The following is a 15096-nucleotide window of genomic DNA, read 5'->3' as shown; positions in this document are numbered from 1 at the left end:
AACATGCACGCACCCCAGGCTGTGACCCGGTGCCAGAGTTCAGTCCACTAGGAGCTGCTCCCCCCACGGGCAGGGGTCGGTGGGGCTGACTTTGTTTACCCGCTGTAGGCCCAGGATTTGTTTGCAAATCCACTCAATCCACCCTGAGAACGTAAACCCAGAGCAGAGCTGAAAGGAAGAAAGGCACTTCTGTAAACTGTCACCTCCTTGCTTATTTTGGTGAAGTTCTAAAGAATACACTGGTCTCGCTCACACAATAGATTCATTATTGAGATGTCAGAGTCAGCAGCGTTTAGTCACCGCCACCTCTCTGGGTCTCGCTCTGTCAGGGCTCTTTGTGATCAGGTTAGCTGAAGTCTTGACATCCTCTCACTGAGACTCAGACGTTAGGTAGGGAGTGACACAGACATGAGATGTAAACAGGCCTGACCCTGTGCGCTCGGGGCTGCACATGGGGACACCTACTCCAGCGCTGTTTCCTTTTTCCGTGGAGCCTTGTACGTTTGCAGCATTTCTAACTTTTAAAGAGATTAATTGGATGACAATGCATAGAGCTACTGAGACACTTGACTAAGTGTTAACTATGGACCTTGGTCGCTATGGTGCGCTAAGCACATGCCTGTGAGCAGGTGGGTCAGTGAGATGTGCTTTGTTCCCTACCATCCCAGCAATTCCAGTTCTTACATATCTCACAGTCACATGAAGTGGCTCAAACCTGCCACACATGAACCTTTATTGAGTGTGTCTTTTACCTTTGTCACTATGCTGGGTTTTATCTGTACATACCATCCTGGCCAAGGACCACTCTGCACTTCATAAATATTGTCATTTCCATCCATATACTGGGCAATAATCCTTTAAGACTGGAAAAACTAGATGTGGCATTGACTTTCTCTGGTCTTGCATTGTGACTAGTCTGTAAAACCAATGAAGTCTCCAAGGCATCTGAGAACATGGCATCTGGTATCCTTTTTTTTTTTTTGTCTTTTTGAGACAGGGTCTCGCTATGCAGTTCAGGCTGGCCTTGAGCTCACTTTGTAGCCCAGGCTGGGCTTGAACTCACAATGATCCTTCTGCCTCAGCCTTCCGAGTGCTGGGATTACAGGTGTGCACCACCACACTCGGCTGGCATCTGGTATCCCAAATGTAATGTGCGGTCAGAGATCTTGGGTTTCAGTGAAGGGCAGCAGACTTTTCCTAACAGACACTGGAGAAGGCCACACCTTTAAGAACTTTAAAAGACAAAGATAGGTTGAATGATGAAATTAAAACCTACACGTTTATCTCCTTTTCCACAATGCAGTACTTTTGCCTAGTGCCACTGTCTGCAGGTAAAAGAATGTGATTGTGTGAAACACTCTGAAAACTGTAATCTGCACAGCTTCCACGTGCTCCCTGCATAATTCAGTGCAGACTCAGCTGTTCTCCCAATTCCGTCTATCCGAGGTCTTAGCTTAAATGAACAGCACCCAGCTTGTTCTAGGCATGATCAGTTGATGAAATACCGCTGCATCACTAGGGCAGTCACAAAGGCAACCACACAGCATTTCCATGGACCATTTTATAAACATTTAACATATAAGGTGAAGGAAATTTAGCATCTTTGTATTTTTTTTTTTTTAAGATTTGTATTTGATCAGTCATGTTCACTATCCAATCTCTTTTATAAGACAAGCTGCACCTTGGGGTTTAGGTAGTCCTGGTCGGAGGTATACCAGCAGACCTGTCAGAGGCTGATGCTGTGCTAGAAGACACAGGAGGCACAGGCCGGCACTGCCGTCCCTCAGAGTCACCTCTCAGTCCCCTTGCAGCTCCTCTGAGCTGCTGCTAGGTACAGATTTGGGGTGCTTCTTTGAAAATTTGAATGAATGGTCTGCATGTGGCTATATGTGTAAATAATAATGGCAGGAACTGGAATAAGAACCTCACTGAGAAGTGTGTCATACATAGATTTAAATGCACAGCTACACTGAAAGAACGTAACAGCGGCATCCTGGCCTCACGCACACTCCTGGACGGTGAGGTCACACTCACTAGCGCACGGAAGGGAACTGAACTGGCCCATGCGGTCCACGGGTTTTCCTTTGCAATAACTATGTTTACCCAACTAACTGATTCACTGGGACAAAGAAAAACTTCTGACTACGAAAAGGAAAAAGCAAAAAAAAATAGATAAGACGACAATAATATTAATTAAGAAGAGGTCTGTGAGTTGAGCCTCCAGCGGTGTCAACTCTGGTCATCTTCTCAGGTAAGCATGCTGTAGAAACAAGGCGGAGACAACCACAAACCACGTGGGACGTAGAGAGAAAGAAGGCAGCTTGTTACTTATTTTCTAGGGAAGAGAAGTTGTGGTAGGGCTTTGTATTTTGTAAAAAGGGAACTTTACTGTCACCTTTCTCCTATGTTTTCTTATTTAATTCTTCATGGGTTCATTTATTCGTGTGCGTATTTACTGTGTGTGCTGCAGACAGAGCCGGAGGTAGTCTGCCAGTGAGCGGTATTCCCAGCCCTTCTCTCTTTTGTAATTCTGAGATAGGATCTCTCTGAGTTTCCCTGCTGGCCCTTGAACTCTCAATCCTCCTGCCTCAGCCTCCTGAGTACTGCCTAGGATTGTAGGCATGGGCCGCCATACCAGCTCATCTTTCTCCTCTTTACCAGCATATTGTCTATTAGCATTTGCTTTTCACTGTTTTAAAAGGTTTCAGTGTCTTTTCTGATACTTAGGAATCCAAAATAAATTCTAGATTGCTCGACAGTCAAGGGGTAGAGTATTTTATTTCATCCACTACTAATAGTCATGAGATATTTAGTAATAAAGGAAGTAAAAATATACAAATACAAACATCTAAGTTAAAAGAGTGGGGGGGGTAAAAAAAATAAATTAAAATATTCTACAGCAGCCACTGAAAACAGCAGTTTTTAAGGAATAAGTTTTACAGAGGCCTTCAAGGAAAAAATTTTCTTGAAAAAATACTCTAGTATTTAGAGACAAGTGTTTGTGATTTGCCATTGGAGAAGGACAAGGCAAGTGGAAATAGACCACATGTTTTTCTAACTACTTCAAAAACTCATAAACATTAGCAGCGCAGACTTGCATAATTCATTATGGTAAAGAATCCCGTTTCTAAGACGCAGAAGATTAAGTCATTCGGTGAATGGAGGCCTGTGTAGCAGTCCTTCAGGTAGGACCCGAGCTCATTCCTTGGGGGCTACATCAAACAGCTCGAGTCCCTTCGCGGGTTCTGAGGAGGAAACAGCTGGACTCCGTCTGCAGCGGACGCGCTAAGTCTCTCACCGGGTGGTGAGTGATGCTGAACACAGCGCCGAGCCGCACCCCGGGACATTGGTAGATGCGGAAAGGGTCATGGCCTGAAAACACACCTTCACAGGCAGTGCCCGTGCTGGGCCACACATCAAAGCAGACGCACGTGGAGCTGGCACAAGGGCATTAACAAGACCAGAGCCAGCTCTATGGAGCCTCGAATGGAATTCCTGGCACCGACAGGAGGAAACAGTGCAAAACAGAAACGCGAACTGGCACAACCAGCAGCTGGACTCCACAGCGGGCTGGCTTGATAAACCTCAGGACCAGGCTTCCAAAAAGGAACAGAATCTAAAGTAACGCGAGGCAGCTTGGAGGTGGAAGGGCCGGGGGCGCAGGAGGGCATGGGCCTTTCCTCACGTTAATTTACAGGGAAACACACAGGGCGAGAAACGTCACAGACATAAACAGCGGCACCTGAGAGGCCACTTGCAAAGCAACAGACACAGATCTTCCCCGCTTCAGCTCCCACGGGCACATGCCTTTGCCCGAGGCAGGGCTAACAGCCCACCAGGCAGACCTGTCGTCTGTCACCAGCCAGCAGCCAGCCGCTTGCCCAGGGCTTCACAGGTGGACAGGTCAGCGGGGTCTAGGCACCACGGAGCCCGACGAGGGTCCAGGAGTCAGGCAAGGCTGAGGTCCTTCCTCAAATGAGAAAAATCACTACCTAAGTGGCCCACCAAGAAGTAGTTCCTACGAAATGCGTGTGCCGTGTAGGACGTAAACAGGTGAAGTGCGAGGCATCTCCACGCAGGGACACTGTTTCGGGTTGCCACTGATCAATTTTGTCATGTGAAAAAAATTGTATTTTAAGGCAACTTAACTTAGTTTACAATATCTCTCTTATTCATATCTCATAAACAAAATTTGCACAATTCAAATGTGTACCAGATTTTCACCATGTATGGATCCAAATGATTTTGACTATATCCAGAAATAAGATCCACTCTTGAAAGTACAAATATTCTCAGAAGTGAAGGCAGCATGATGACAGTAATTTCAACCTTTCAAACCAATAAAATGCCATCACTTCCCAGTAAGCTTCGGGGACTTGCTGCCACTAACACCCTCGTACACACCACACCACCACCTCTCCCATCTCTAATCACTGTCAAGTTGAACCGGCTGCGGAAGTGTGTGGGTGTGATGTGTGTGTGCATCCATGTGCATGTGTGTGGTTCTCATCATGAACTCCCTGGCGTATGACCAGGTGTCCACATTCTGCACATGTCCCTCTCTTACAATCATTGTGACAAGCTGAAAAGCAGGATTCCAAGGCCCTCTTGCTTTCCACACCTTCCTGATGTCTGCCACACCCAAATCCACATGTTCTCACGTGGCAGCACCATGTGCTCAGTAAAGTAACCCTAATGAGGTGGGGGCCCCACTTTCTAGGTCAGTAAACCGGGAGAGTGAGAAGTACAGTGGGAGAAGCAAGCCTGTTTGCACGTTGAATGTTCGTATCATTCAGGCAAGCTTATTGATGATGTCCTCACTGGCAAAACGGATACCTGCTGCCTACTCATAACCGTCTGGCCTCTTTCCTGGTGTGCAAAATCAATTTCTTCTTCAAGTGGCCTTTATTCTTGAGGTGTGACAACGCCCTCCCAGGCACACCAGGCTGCCAGTTTCTCCTCAACTGTCTTTGAGGGCAATTTGCTCTTTCCTAGCACTGTGGTCCCTCGGGTTCTATCTTTGCCTTTGACCTCATACGACAAAGCTTCCTAAGCAATTTCAGACAGTGCAATGATGCCAAGCTCATGGTGATTTCTTAATGTATAACTCCAGGCACAACCGAGCCTCAGGTTCCATTTCAAGTGTGTCAGCATATCCTAAAGCCCACCAAATTCATGCCCAAATGTAAACTCTAGGTCCCTAAGCAGTGCTGTTTCCTATCTCATCAAAATGTGTTGTTTTGTGCATTTTCTTAATCTTCTAGAAAGAACAACTGTCAGGAATACAGGAGTGATGGTCCCCCAGCTGCATCTCCCCTCCTGGAAGGAAGCACAGAGGAAGTAGAAGGCACTGAACGTTCAGGCCCTGAGGCCTGCTGGCCCTCACTCGCGCTAACAGTCATGTGGCCACTGTGGTGGGTACGTAGAGAGACCACGACCATCATCTCAGACACTCCACCAGACAGCGTGAGTCTCTACAAAGGAATTAATCAAAGAATGCCAAGGAAAGACCACTTAGAAATCTGCAAATGCATAGAATTTACTGGAAAAATCTCTTGAACTTAACTTTATCTCCCTACTCCTATTATCTTTGGACCTAATAAGACTCCTAGTCACAAGTATTTTTAATGCTGTCACATTCTTCAAATTGTTTCCAAATACATCTACCTATCCTGTTAGTTCTTTGCCTTAAACATTAAATAACTCATTTCCTGCAAGACAGGGTTCACACTTGCCCACATGGAAGGAAGGCTTTCTATGGTACACTTTACCACTCTAAACTCAGAAGAGATCACTTCCCACATTCTCCGTGGGTTATAGTTGTGAGATTTCACATTCTGTGAGCAAAACCCTCTCTGACAATGCTGGTCTGTCCTCCAAAATGCCTGTCCTCCATGTGGTCCTCCCCCTCCTTAGCACAATGCTCTGAGTTCCATGAATGCTTGAGGTTCCCAGTGGGTTCTGCATCTACCACACTGTGCTATGATTATCTGTTTACAAAGGCAATCGAAGAATACGGTGAATGTTTAAATTTTTAAAATGTATTACACTGAAAGACACGTTGCCATTGACCCCTCTAAAAATACCTTCTCCCCTTTGAACGTACTTATCCCATGTTTCCTGACACTTGCAGCAGCATCTCTGGAGTTCCTCTTTCCTGAGGGTCTTTAGTTGTACCCTGTATGGCTGCCTTGATGTTTTGAAACCTTTCCCTTTCATGGTCATTTTGACTTTGGGGAAGAGCTATAAGTAACAGGGTGTCAGAGCCGGTGAATACGGTGGATGAGGACACACTGTTCTGTTTTATGAGCTGCCTTTCTGTTGGAGGGCATGCAGCAGCAGCATTCCCTGTATTTCTGACCACACCTCATAAAGATACTCATGAAAGAGCAATCCAGAACTACTTCAGAAAGTAGGGAGAATGAAGGGTGTCTTAGTTACTTTTCTCTCATTGCTGAGACAACATACCCAACACCCAAAATTAAGGAAGAAATGTTTATTTAGCTCACAGTCTGTGAAGACCTCAGTCTATGTACAGCTGGCTCCAGGGGAGGGTGACACATGGCACAAGGCAACCATTCATGGTGGCAGAAAACACCAAAAGCAACAAGAGCAAAAGGGAGGAGTAGGTGGGGAGCAAGGTTCTTTCCCTCCCTGATACTATATGCAAATTACCCACCCCAGGGCAGGTGTAGCACTCACACTCATAATCCCAGTACTGGATCATGGATCAATCATAAACTCTAGAAGCCCGCCTCATGACTGCATGAGGCTATGGGGGACACCCAGACACAAACCATAACAAAGGGGTAAGTATAGTCCACTGGAAACAAGGGGAAGTACTTTGAGAGGGATTAATGACAATGTGGCTTTTGCTGTAGCAAATTTTTAAAAACTTAAAACATTTACCGTGTACTCTGATCACATGTTGCATGTATCTCGTACCCTCACGATACCTTGAGGTTTCAGAAAAAAAAATCCTGAGGCTTATTATCTGCAGTACCCGCCTAGTGCACCACATTTCACACTGTTATTTGGTGAGGTGTTGCTACTGTGGAAATAATGAATGAATTACAATCCTTTAGTCGTTTTTTTGGGTGATGTTTGCCTAGTACTAAAACTCCCCACCAATCTCTGTAATCCATTCAGCCTCTTAATATTTTTGGTAGATCTCAAAAAGTACAGTTTGCCACAGATCAACACAATTATTTTAGCTCAGTAACTGAAGAGGCAGAGAATTCCTAAATTGTCAGCATTTTTTCACTGAGCCTAAATATTCAGCTAAAAATGACAGCAAACAACAATAACAGAAAGATCTAAACCTGAGTATTTCCAAATATGACCATGAGAAATGGTGGGGCCAACGGGTAAGGCAAAGAACCCCAAGTTACAAAAAGAGCGTGGTACCTCAGGAAAGCACCAGTGTTGCCTCTCTCTAACATGGTCTCTTCTGTCTTCAACAGTTTCTTTTAACTGTCAGGCTCAATCGTTTTTTCATAATGTACACGCATTCTATTATTATTTTTTAAAAGTGGAGAAAATGTTGTGATGACTTTTGAGGGTAAAAGGAAAGGAAGTGAAGAGAGGAATAACTTTCGCACAATGTCAGGAGCGTCTGTATGTGAAAGTAATGCACAACCGCCGTGTGACTCAGCTGTTCCAATCGCTACTAAATGTGTCATTGTTTCGTAGGACACACCTATATACTTATATCTATACCTACACATATGAAGATTTGATTTCAGATCAATGCTATCGACATCTCCACTTGGAAGTGTTCAGTTTTTGTACAGTTTAATCCTAAATTACTAAGTAAAATTTGGAAACATGGACCAGTTGTGCTACAAATAAGAATCTGTATTGAAAGTGTTTAGAATAAGATATTAGGAACCTTAGACCACGGGGTCATGCTCACAGGGAACAGCTTCAATGATGGTGTTTCCTGAACCATTGGTAGTGACTAAGCAAACACGCTAAGCGAGGCACCCCAGTCCCTCGTGCAAATTTACCTGTCATGTGTGCTTCTTTGATCTCACAGGTTACTGGCTTTGTAACCAAGAAGAACAGCAGGACAAAGCCTTCCTGTGTGGTCTCACTGTTTTGGGCAGGGAGACTCATTTGCTGAATATCTCTGCCCTTCTGTTCAGCAGGAGTTTGCTCAGCCTTCGAAGAAATCCTTCATGGCTGGTGCTGAGCGTCCAGTGATACTTTCAATACAGACATTTATGAAAGATTCAGCTACACTTGAAGATATTTCTTCACCTTTAAGATTATACTTATGCGGATAAAAGTGTTATTTGAACATGAATGACTAGGGCTGGGGATATAGCTCAGTGGCATAAGCACCTTCCCGGCAAGCACAAGGTCCTGAGTTCAATTCCTGGTACCTTCCCCTCCAAAAAAAAAGCTCTTGTCTCATCTGAATATGAGTGACTCACTATCTAGTGGGTCAGAACCATCAGGAAATGAGCCATGGAGTGCCTGGCAGATAGCAAACTTACTTGCTATGTGGGTGACCTTGAGATACATTTAGTTGACTGTAACACATTACAACTTGGACTTGTGCAACACAGCTCACTTACACAGAGAGTGTCAAAGTGCAGGTCCCTTGCTGTTGGAGACCGGAGCCCCAATGCCCTGACACACGACCCCACACCAGCCTCCATACCAGGAGAGGCTGTGGGAAAAACTGCTGCTCCTCCTCAGACGGCTGGCAGGAGGATACCTTTGGGACCGCCTTTCCCGGGGCAAGGGTGCCATGGAACAGTGGCCAGGGCAGCTGGTGAAGAGGGCTCTGGGCTCTCTCACAAGGTGGCCGCCTACAAAAGCCACCTTGGCATTAGCACCTCACAGGGCAGCGATGGTTTGTTATTTCCATCCCTGGAGGTGTTCAGGAGCCCGAGGGCACAGACTGAGAAGAAAAGGGACAGGCTCATGGAAGAAAAGGAAACGCTTGCACAGGACCACAGCAAGCCTCCCGTGGAGAGTGTTTATGAGCTTAACAGCGCCTGCCCTCAGTGACTGTGTTTACGATGCATGTACCTGTCCATTCATGAAAGGTTATTTCAGTGGGGACAAATCCAAACTAAACAATAATATCCCAAGATCAGAAGTCTGGCTCCAGTAGCAGTGTTATTTTTTAGAGCTCATGTTCCACCCAACAAAAGCCTGACACACAGAGCAGAAGGACCCCCTAGGTCCTGCATCTAATACAACTTGCATGAAAGGACATTACTGAAAAAGCTGCAGTGTCTTGGGGTATGTGCTTTCCCTCTTTATTTTCTCTCAGAACCCAACAGAGATTAATGGTCTAGAAAGTATTTAATATGGTGAAACAAATGACCATGTTTTAAATTCATACGGTCCTTGTAAAGATACATAATTTCACATGTGAGGTCTGTGTTTTGATAAAAACACAGGATGTGACTTTGTTAATATTTAGGCTACCTATTGATTATATGAAAAGTTCCTTTCAGTTTTAAAAAACAATTGTTTAAGATTCTATAAAAACATTTTACCCCCCTGGCTCTGGGCAATGCGGTGACCTTGCTGGGGAAACCCTGCAGTGAAAGGATAAACTGCTCAGGGGCACCCGTGCCGGCACTGGAAAACAGACCGCAGTGTCTGAGAATCGAGAATCACAATCCTTTTTTTCTCTTTTCACTTTTGGGTCTCAAACATCACACAAATATGATAGTATGAATCTATCCTACAAATTTTAAATAATAGTCATTTTTATTTCCACATTGCATGGTTTATGGTTTCATATATATATATATATATATATATATATATACATATATATATATATAATGCCTGAAATAAAATAAATAAAAATATCTTACTTTACAAACTCTTCCAACTCTCGAAAGGATGGCCTTGTCAGAAGTGCTGCCTTCCTGAGATGATTCACGAAAGAAGAAATATATTTTATCATCATCTGGGTTGTAGGTGTCTGGTATGGGGAAAGTTCCAATAAATTTTGCTCCTGTTTGAAAGGAAAAAAGCTATAAATTAAAACATCAAAACAGTCTGACTGTAATAGTACCAATGTCTTTTGCACATAACACAGTGAGCAATAGACTAAAAAGAGTTCCTTGTAGGCCATAAGATGTGTAAATAAACAAACACAGAAGAGGCACTGAACAAGCTCGGTGGGAATTCTGGAGCAGGGTGACGACACGCCTGGAGGAACTCGGAGCTGCTGCAGTTGCGCTGCCTCACCATACTGCACCATTTAATGACAGCGATGTGCTCTGAGAAGCCACTGTTAGGTGCTTTACCCTTGTCCTGCAAGCATAATACAATGTAATTACCTGAGCCAGCATGGCCTCGTTGCCCCAGTAACATAACCTCTCAGGACCACTGTTTTATACAATGCTCAGTGTGTTGTAGGTAGCCCACTATTGGCGAAAACGTGCAGTTACTCTACTTGAAAGTCTTTTCAAATCGAGAATTGTGCTTGGTGGCAGCAGGATCTGCTATGTAGGTCAGGCTGGCCTTGAACTCACTATGTAGCCTGGGCTAGCCTTAAACTTGTGGCGATGCTCCCGCCTCAGCATCATTGTGGCCTGTTATAAAGAGCTTAGGGAAGGAAATATACATAAATTCTGTAGTTTGACATATGTGGTGCTCTTTTGCATTTTGTGGAAGTGTCCCAGGGGAAAATAAGTGAAAACACATAGTAGAGCTCAGGTCATCTACAGCGTACAGTCTTTCTGGGTTCATATCTTGTCTCTGCCGCTTGCTGTAAATGTAACTTCAGGCAAACCATTCCTCTTCTCTAGGTCTGCTTTCTCACATGCAACATGCGGCTCCCCATGTGAGGACACTGCAGAATAGCTGATATGGTGAGCTGATGCCTGTCAGGCACTCAGCATCTAAGAAGCACTCAATGATGTGATTCATTATTAAGGTTGCCCTTACCGTTATTTGACCATAAGCATGAGGCTGATAGAAAACCTAGCACATCATGTGCTTCTGAGAATGACGTACATGTATTAATGGACAGGTACCCATAATATACGTACAGTAAAAATTTCAATACAAAATACCCCTCTGCAAGGTATCAGTGCCAAAGGAATGTATGTGTCTCAGTCCTCATTTAAAGACCAAAGTCTTGGTTTATGTAGCGTGGACCTGTAATTGGCTGGTAGTAGCCCGGAAGTAATCTCTTGACTAAAGGGAAGAAGACAGAGATCGCGGCTGCTGCAAACGCAGACAGGACCCTAGGTTGAAGGTGGGGAGCACGGGGGCCAGCGCAGAGCCAGGCTGAGTGGTCGGGAAGCACACGCAGAAGACAAGGTTTCAAAACAAAAGAAAAAAATTGTTGAGAAGTGTGAAACACAGCACTGCCCTGTCTTAGGCTCTGCCAGGGCTGTGACTGCGGGGAGCCCCAGGAGCACTGAAAATCTTTCCTTGAAATGCACAGGGGCAGGTGGAAGCACAGTGCAGAGAGCTCCACAGTAGCCTGCGGCAGAGGGGCGTCTGCGGGCATGCAGGGTGTGGCGCTATCAGTGCAGCCGGCCTGCGGGAGAAGCCTTGGAGCAGGAGGAAGGAGGTATGTGCCCAGCTTCCTCTTCTGATGTTTACTTTTCCCTCCTTTCCTGGGTAAAACTCTGATGGACTCTTGACACTCCTAACATCCCAACTTTGGAATGGAGGTAGAAAATGACATAAAAATTAACTTTAGAAAACCCTGTAAGACTTTTAAATCATTGCTTTCCTAACTAACCCTCACTGGGCAGCCTAGCAGGTTCCCTGCAGCCTTCCTCTCACACCCCCCACCCCACCCCCACCAAGCTTTGGACAGATGGGTCACAAACCCTTCTCAGATTGCAGGTTAACTTCTGGGTTTTATTTAATATGATTTCTTTTTTAGAAATCCCTTGGGGAAAAATATCTTGTAAATGTGAGATTATGATTTTAGCAAAGTGATAAAAACAAGGCATTATTAATTCTATGATGCTGAAAGAATCCTGGCACCAAACAACACGAAAGTGCAAGGGAACCGACTCTTCAATGCCAATCAGCATGAAGGTGCAGGACCAAGATGTGCGAAGGAGGGCCCTCACCTGGGTGTCCGGAAACCTCAGAGGAGGCTGCAGTGGGGCACAGCCCTGGCAGACCCCTGACATGGCCTGGGTGTCAGCGAAGATCTACAGAACTTCTGAATTTACAAAAACCTGAATCCAATGCCAACAAAGTGCATGACAGTCTTCAGCTGCATGTTAAACATACAGACCAAAAATAAAGTCGTACAGCGAAGTCTCATAAGTATCCACATTTAAGAGTCATTAATATGGAGCCAGGCAGGTGGGAGCCCACCTATAATCCCAGTGCATGGGAGGCTGAGGCAGGAGAATAGCAAGCTTGAGGTCTGCTCAGCTACACAGCAAGGTCAAGGCCAGCCTGGGCTACATAGCAGGACCTTCTCTCGAAAAGATTAAAAATAAAAGCGTCTCTAATGTAGACGACCATTCCTCACGTGGGAAGAGGACGTAGTTGCTTCTTTAGCCAGGGTCAGTGTCACAGAGGTGGGGAGGGGCTGAGGAGGAAGAGGGTGAGGAGGAAACATCCCTAGGCAAGTAGACTGAGACGGAAAACAGCTGAAATCACGCAGTAACGCTGGAAAGGCGATACATTTCTCTCATGCTGACGAATACCTGAGCTGAGGTGGGCGCTCACGGAAGCAGAGTGTGCCGCTGCACTGGAATGTGGCACCAGCAGCAGTCACGCACCCTGCAGAGCCACACCACACCGCCTTCATCGGTAGTTTAAGTAACACAGCGGCACCACACTTACAAAGCAGCTCAGTATTTACACTCTCCTTCGAGGTGTGAGAGCGGAGCAACTCGGACAGGGCAATGCCGCGGGGAGGGACAAGCCCTGGGGCACCTGCCCTTCCATCTCCCACGCCGCGGTCACGCCTGCCGACGGGGCTTCAGCTGGCTGCCCGGCTGGACACAGCAAATGGGATCCCAAGGGAGAGTGACAGTGTGAGGTCTAAAGGACGTGCGAAGAAGGACAGCAGAACAGCACAGGAAACCCCTTCCACTAGCAAGTGTCATCCAGGTGAGCCAGGAGCCCTGAGGCGGCCAAAAGGTAAAGTGTGCCAGGAGTCACCTCCGCAGGCCTGCTCCTGGAGGAGGCGTCCTGGCCGCTTTCCGAGCGCTGCTTCTCTTAACTCCCACCTGCCCGGTAACACCCCGCACTGTGGGTTCCTACTCCTTCCGCCACCCCTGAGCGACTGAGCTCGCTTTCTCCTAAGTGCTGGCTCTCCGACGAACCTTGCGAAGGAGCTGCTCAGGAAGGAACGAGGGGCGGCTAAGCCAAGTGCTTATTATATGACGAGATCTAATTATGGAAAGAGAGAGTATCAGACAAGACTGTTTTGTGACTTAAATTATAAGCATACAGTTAAAAATAAGTTAAAAATAAATACACGTCTCAAGAATACAGAGTTTCTTTCTTGCACATTACATTGGGGTCTTGTCTTAGAACGCTGACATGAACGATTTATGATAGGAACTCTTTCCTGACCGGCTGCCAAATCGGGGTAAAAATAGTTATCATTTAATGAGTGCTTAGATGTTGAGTTAAACAAATTAAAACTGTACCAATAGGCACCTGGCCTTCATTATAGCACAATTTTCCCCTCTGGCATTTGAAACACATGCCCTCATTGCAACGGAATTGGAAGTCACGCACTTGGGTAGATGTACTCCTACGTGACAGCAGGAGCCCTTCCGAGGGGGTGCAGAACGCACCCGGGCCCCGCAGAGCACACTGCCACCTCCTGCACCTTCTCAGCAGCAAGCTCACCCTTCCCGGGGCTCACAGAGAGTTTCCAACTTCCTTTCATTCCTTCTTATAGGACCACTTTCCTATTATTTTGAAGAGAATTTCTATCTTTCTGTGGGGGAATTTACAGACAACAGAAACTTCAAATGCAAACTGTCTCCATATGTTAAAAATAAAATCCAAAACAAAAGTCCTCATCTACTCCAAAAAGAAAACAAAAACACATGCAAGTGAGGCGTCATTGTTTGTTTTAATTTTCCAAGTGGCCCCATGCCTTAGTTTTACACTAAAATTGTAACAAAACTCAATTGTGTTTGAGTAAGCACCCCGACTTGCGTCTGTGTCCCCATTTCTTCATGCTAAGATCAGTCGGCAGGAAGAGCAAGCAGCTTGTGGGCTTGATCCACAGTTTCCCAGGAGAGCACCTTACAAGTGAGGGAGAAAGGGAGAAAGAGACATTTAGAGAGAGAGAGAGAGAGAGAGAATGCGGGCTTAGCATCCCAGGGGTCAGGTGTTCTCCACCCGTCTCTGAGCCGAAGGAGAAGGCCAGGGCTGTTCTGAGCAGGATTGGTGCACAAAGCATTGATGTCGCACTGACACTGAACGCAGAGTGGCTGCCCTCAGGTATTAAGGACTCCCTGCTCCCCAAGAGGTCCCAGGACTAAGGCGCGCTTCCGACAGATCCATGTGGCTCATGTTAAAGAAACACGATTCTTCAGTCTACATCCTAATGGCTAAATACGCAGTGACATATTTAGTTCACCTCATCTAAATATAACATTTGTAAGAGTTTAGTTGATCACAAACAAATAGTAAGTAGAAATTCAAACTGGAAATGAAAGAATGGAAGCAAAGTTTAACAAATATTCTTTAAATATCTAATCAGGAGCAGATGCTAAATATCTAATCAGCAGCATCTGATACCATCACATACAAGAGAAAGGAAAACAGACAAAGATACCCAGCCCACTGCTTAAAATATCAATAGCCCCTCACTTCTCTCAACCTGGCCACAAGCCACGACACTGAAGAGCCACTTTCACGTGTGCACGCTGTGTGGACGGTAAAGGAAGTTTTGCGTGTGCCGTGCACTGTGGCTGCAGGACACCGCACGCTCCACGGACACAGTGCGTTCAGTTGGCCTTGCACGGGAAAAGCTCTATCACCGAGGGAGCTGGCTCCCGGCCGCGCCGCCCTGTACCGCAGCCCGCAGCCCGGGTCCTGGCTGTGCAGCCCTTGAGACGTGGCCAGTGTGAAAAAGCAAGGAAACTGTAAGCGTTTTAATTCTAATTG

The 15096-nt window shown here is 45.9% G+C and overlaps 1 protein-coding gene across 1 annotated transcript in view; it reads right to left on the bottom strand.

The window, feature by feature from the left end:
• Positions 1-15096, bottom strand: part of Sema3d (sema domain, immunoglobulin domain (Ig), short basic domain, secreted, (semaphorin) 3D) — a gene marked incomplete in the record, with an annotated part of 153608 nt that overhangs the window by 39108 nt on the left and 99404 nt on the right. The window contains 1 exon segment of the mRNA XM_005377189.2: positions 9846-9988. Within this exon segment, the coding sequence (XP_005377246.2) occupies positions 9846-9988 (143 nt within the window).

The sequence above is a fragment of the Chinchilla lanigera genome, unplaced genomic scaffold, assembly GCF_000276665.1.
Source record: "Chinchilla lanigera isolate Chin_1 unplaced genomic scaffold, ChiLan1.0 scaffold00009, whole genome shotgun sequence".
Taxonomy (NCBI): Eukaryota; Metazoa; Chordata; class Mammalia; order Rodentia; family Chinchillidae; genus Chinchilla; species Chinchilla lanigera.
The sequence above is the reverse complement of the archived record's forward strand: the minus strand, read 5'-3'. Positions and strand labels throughout refer to the sequence as shown.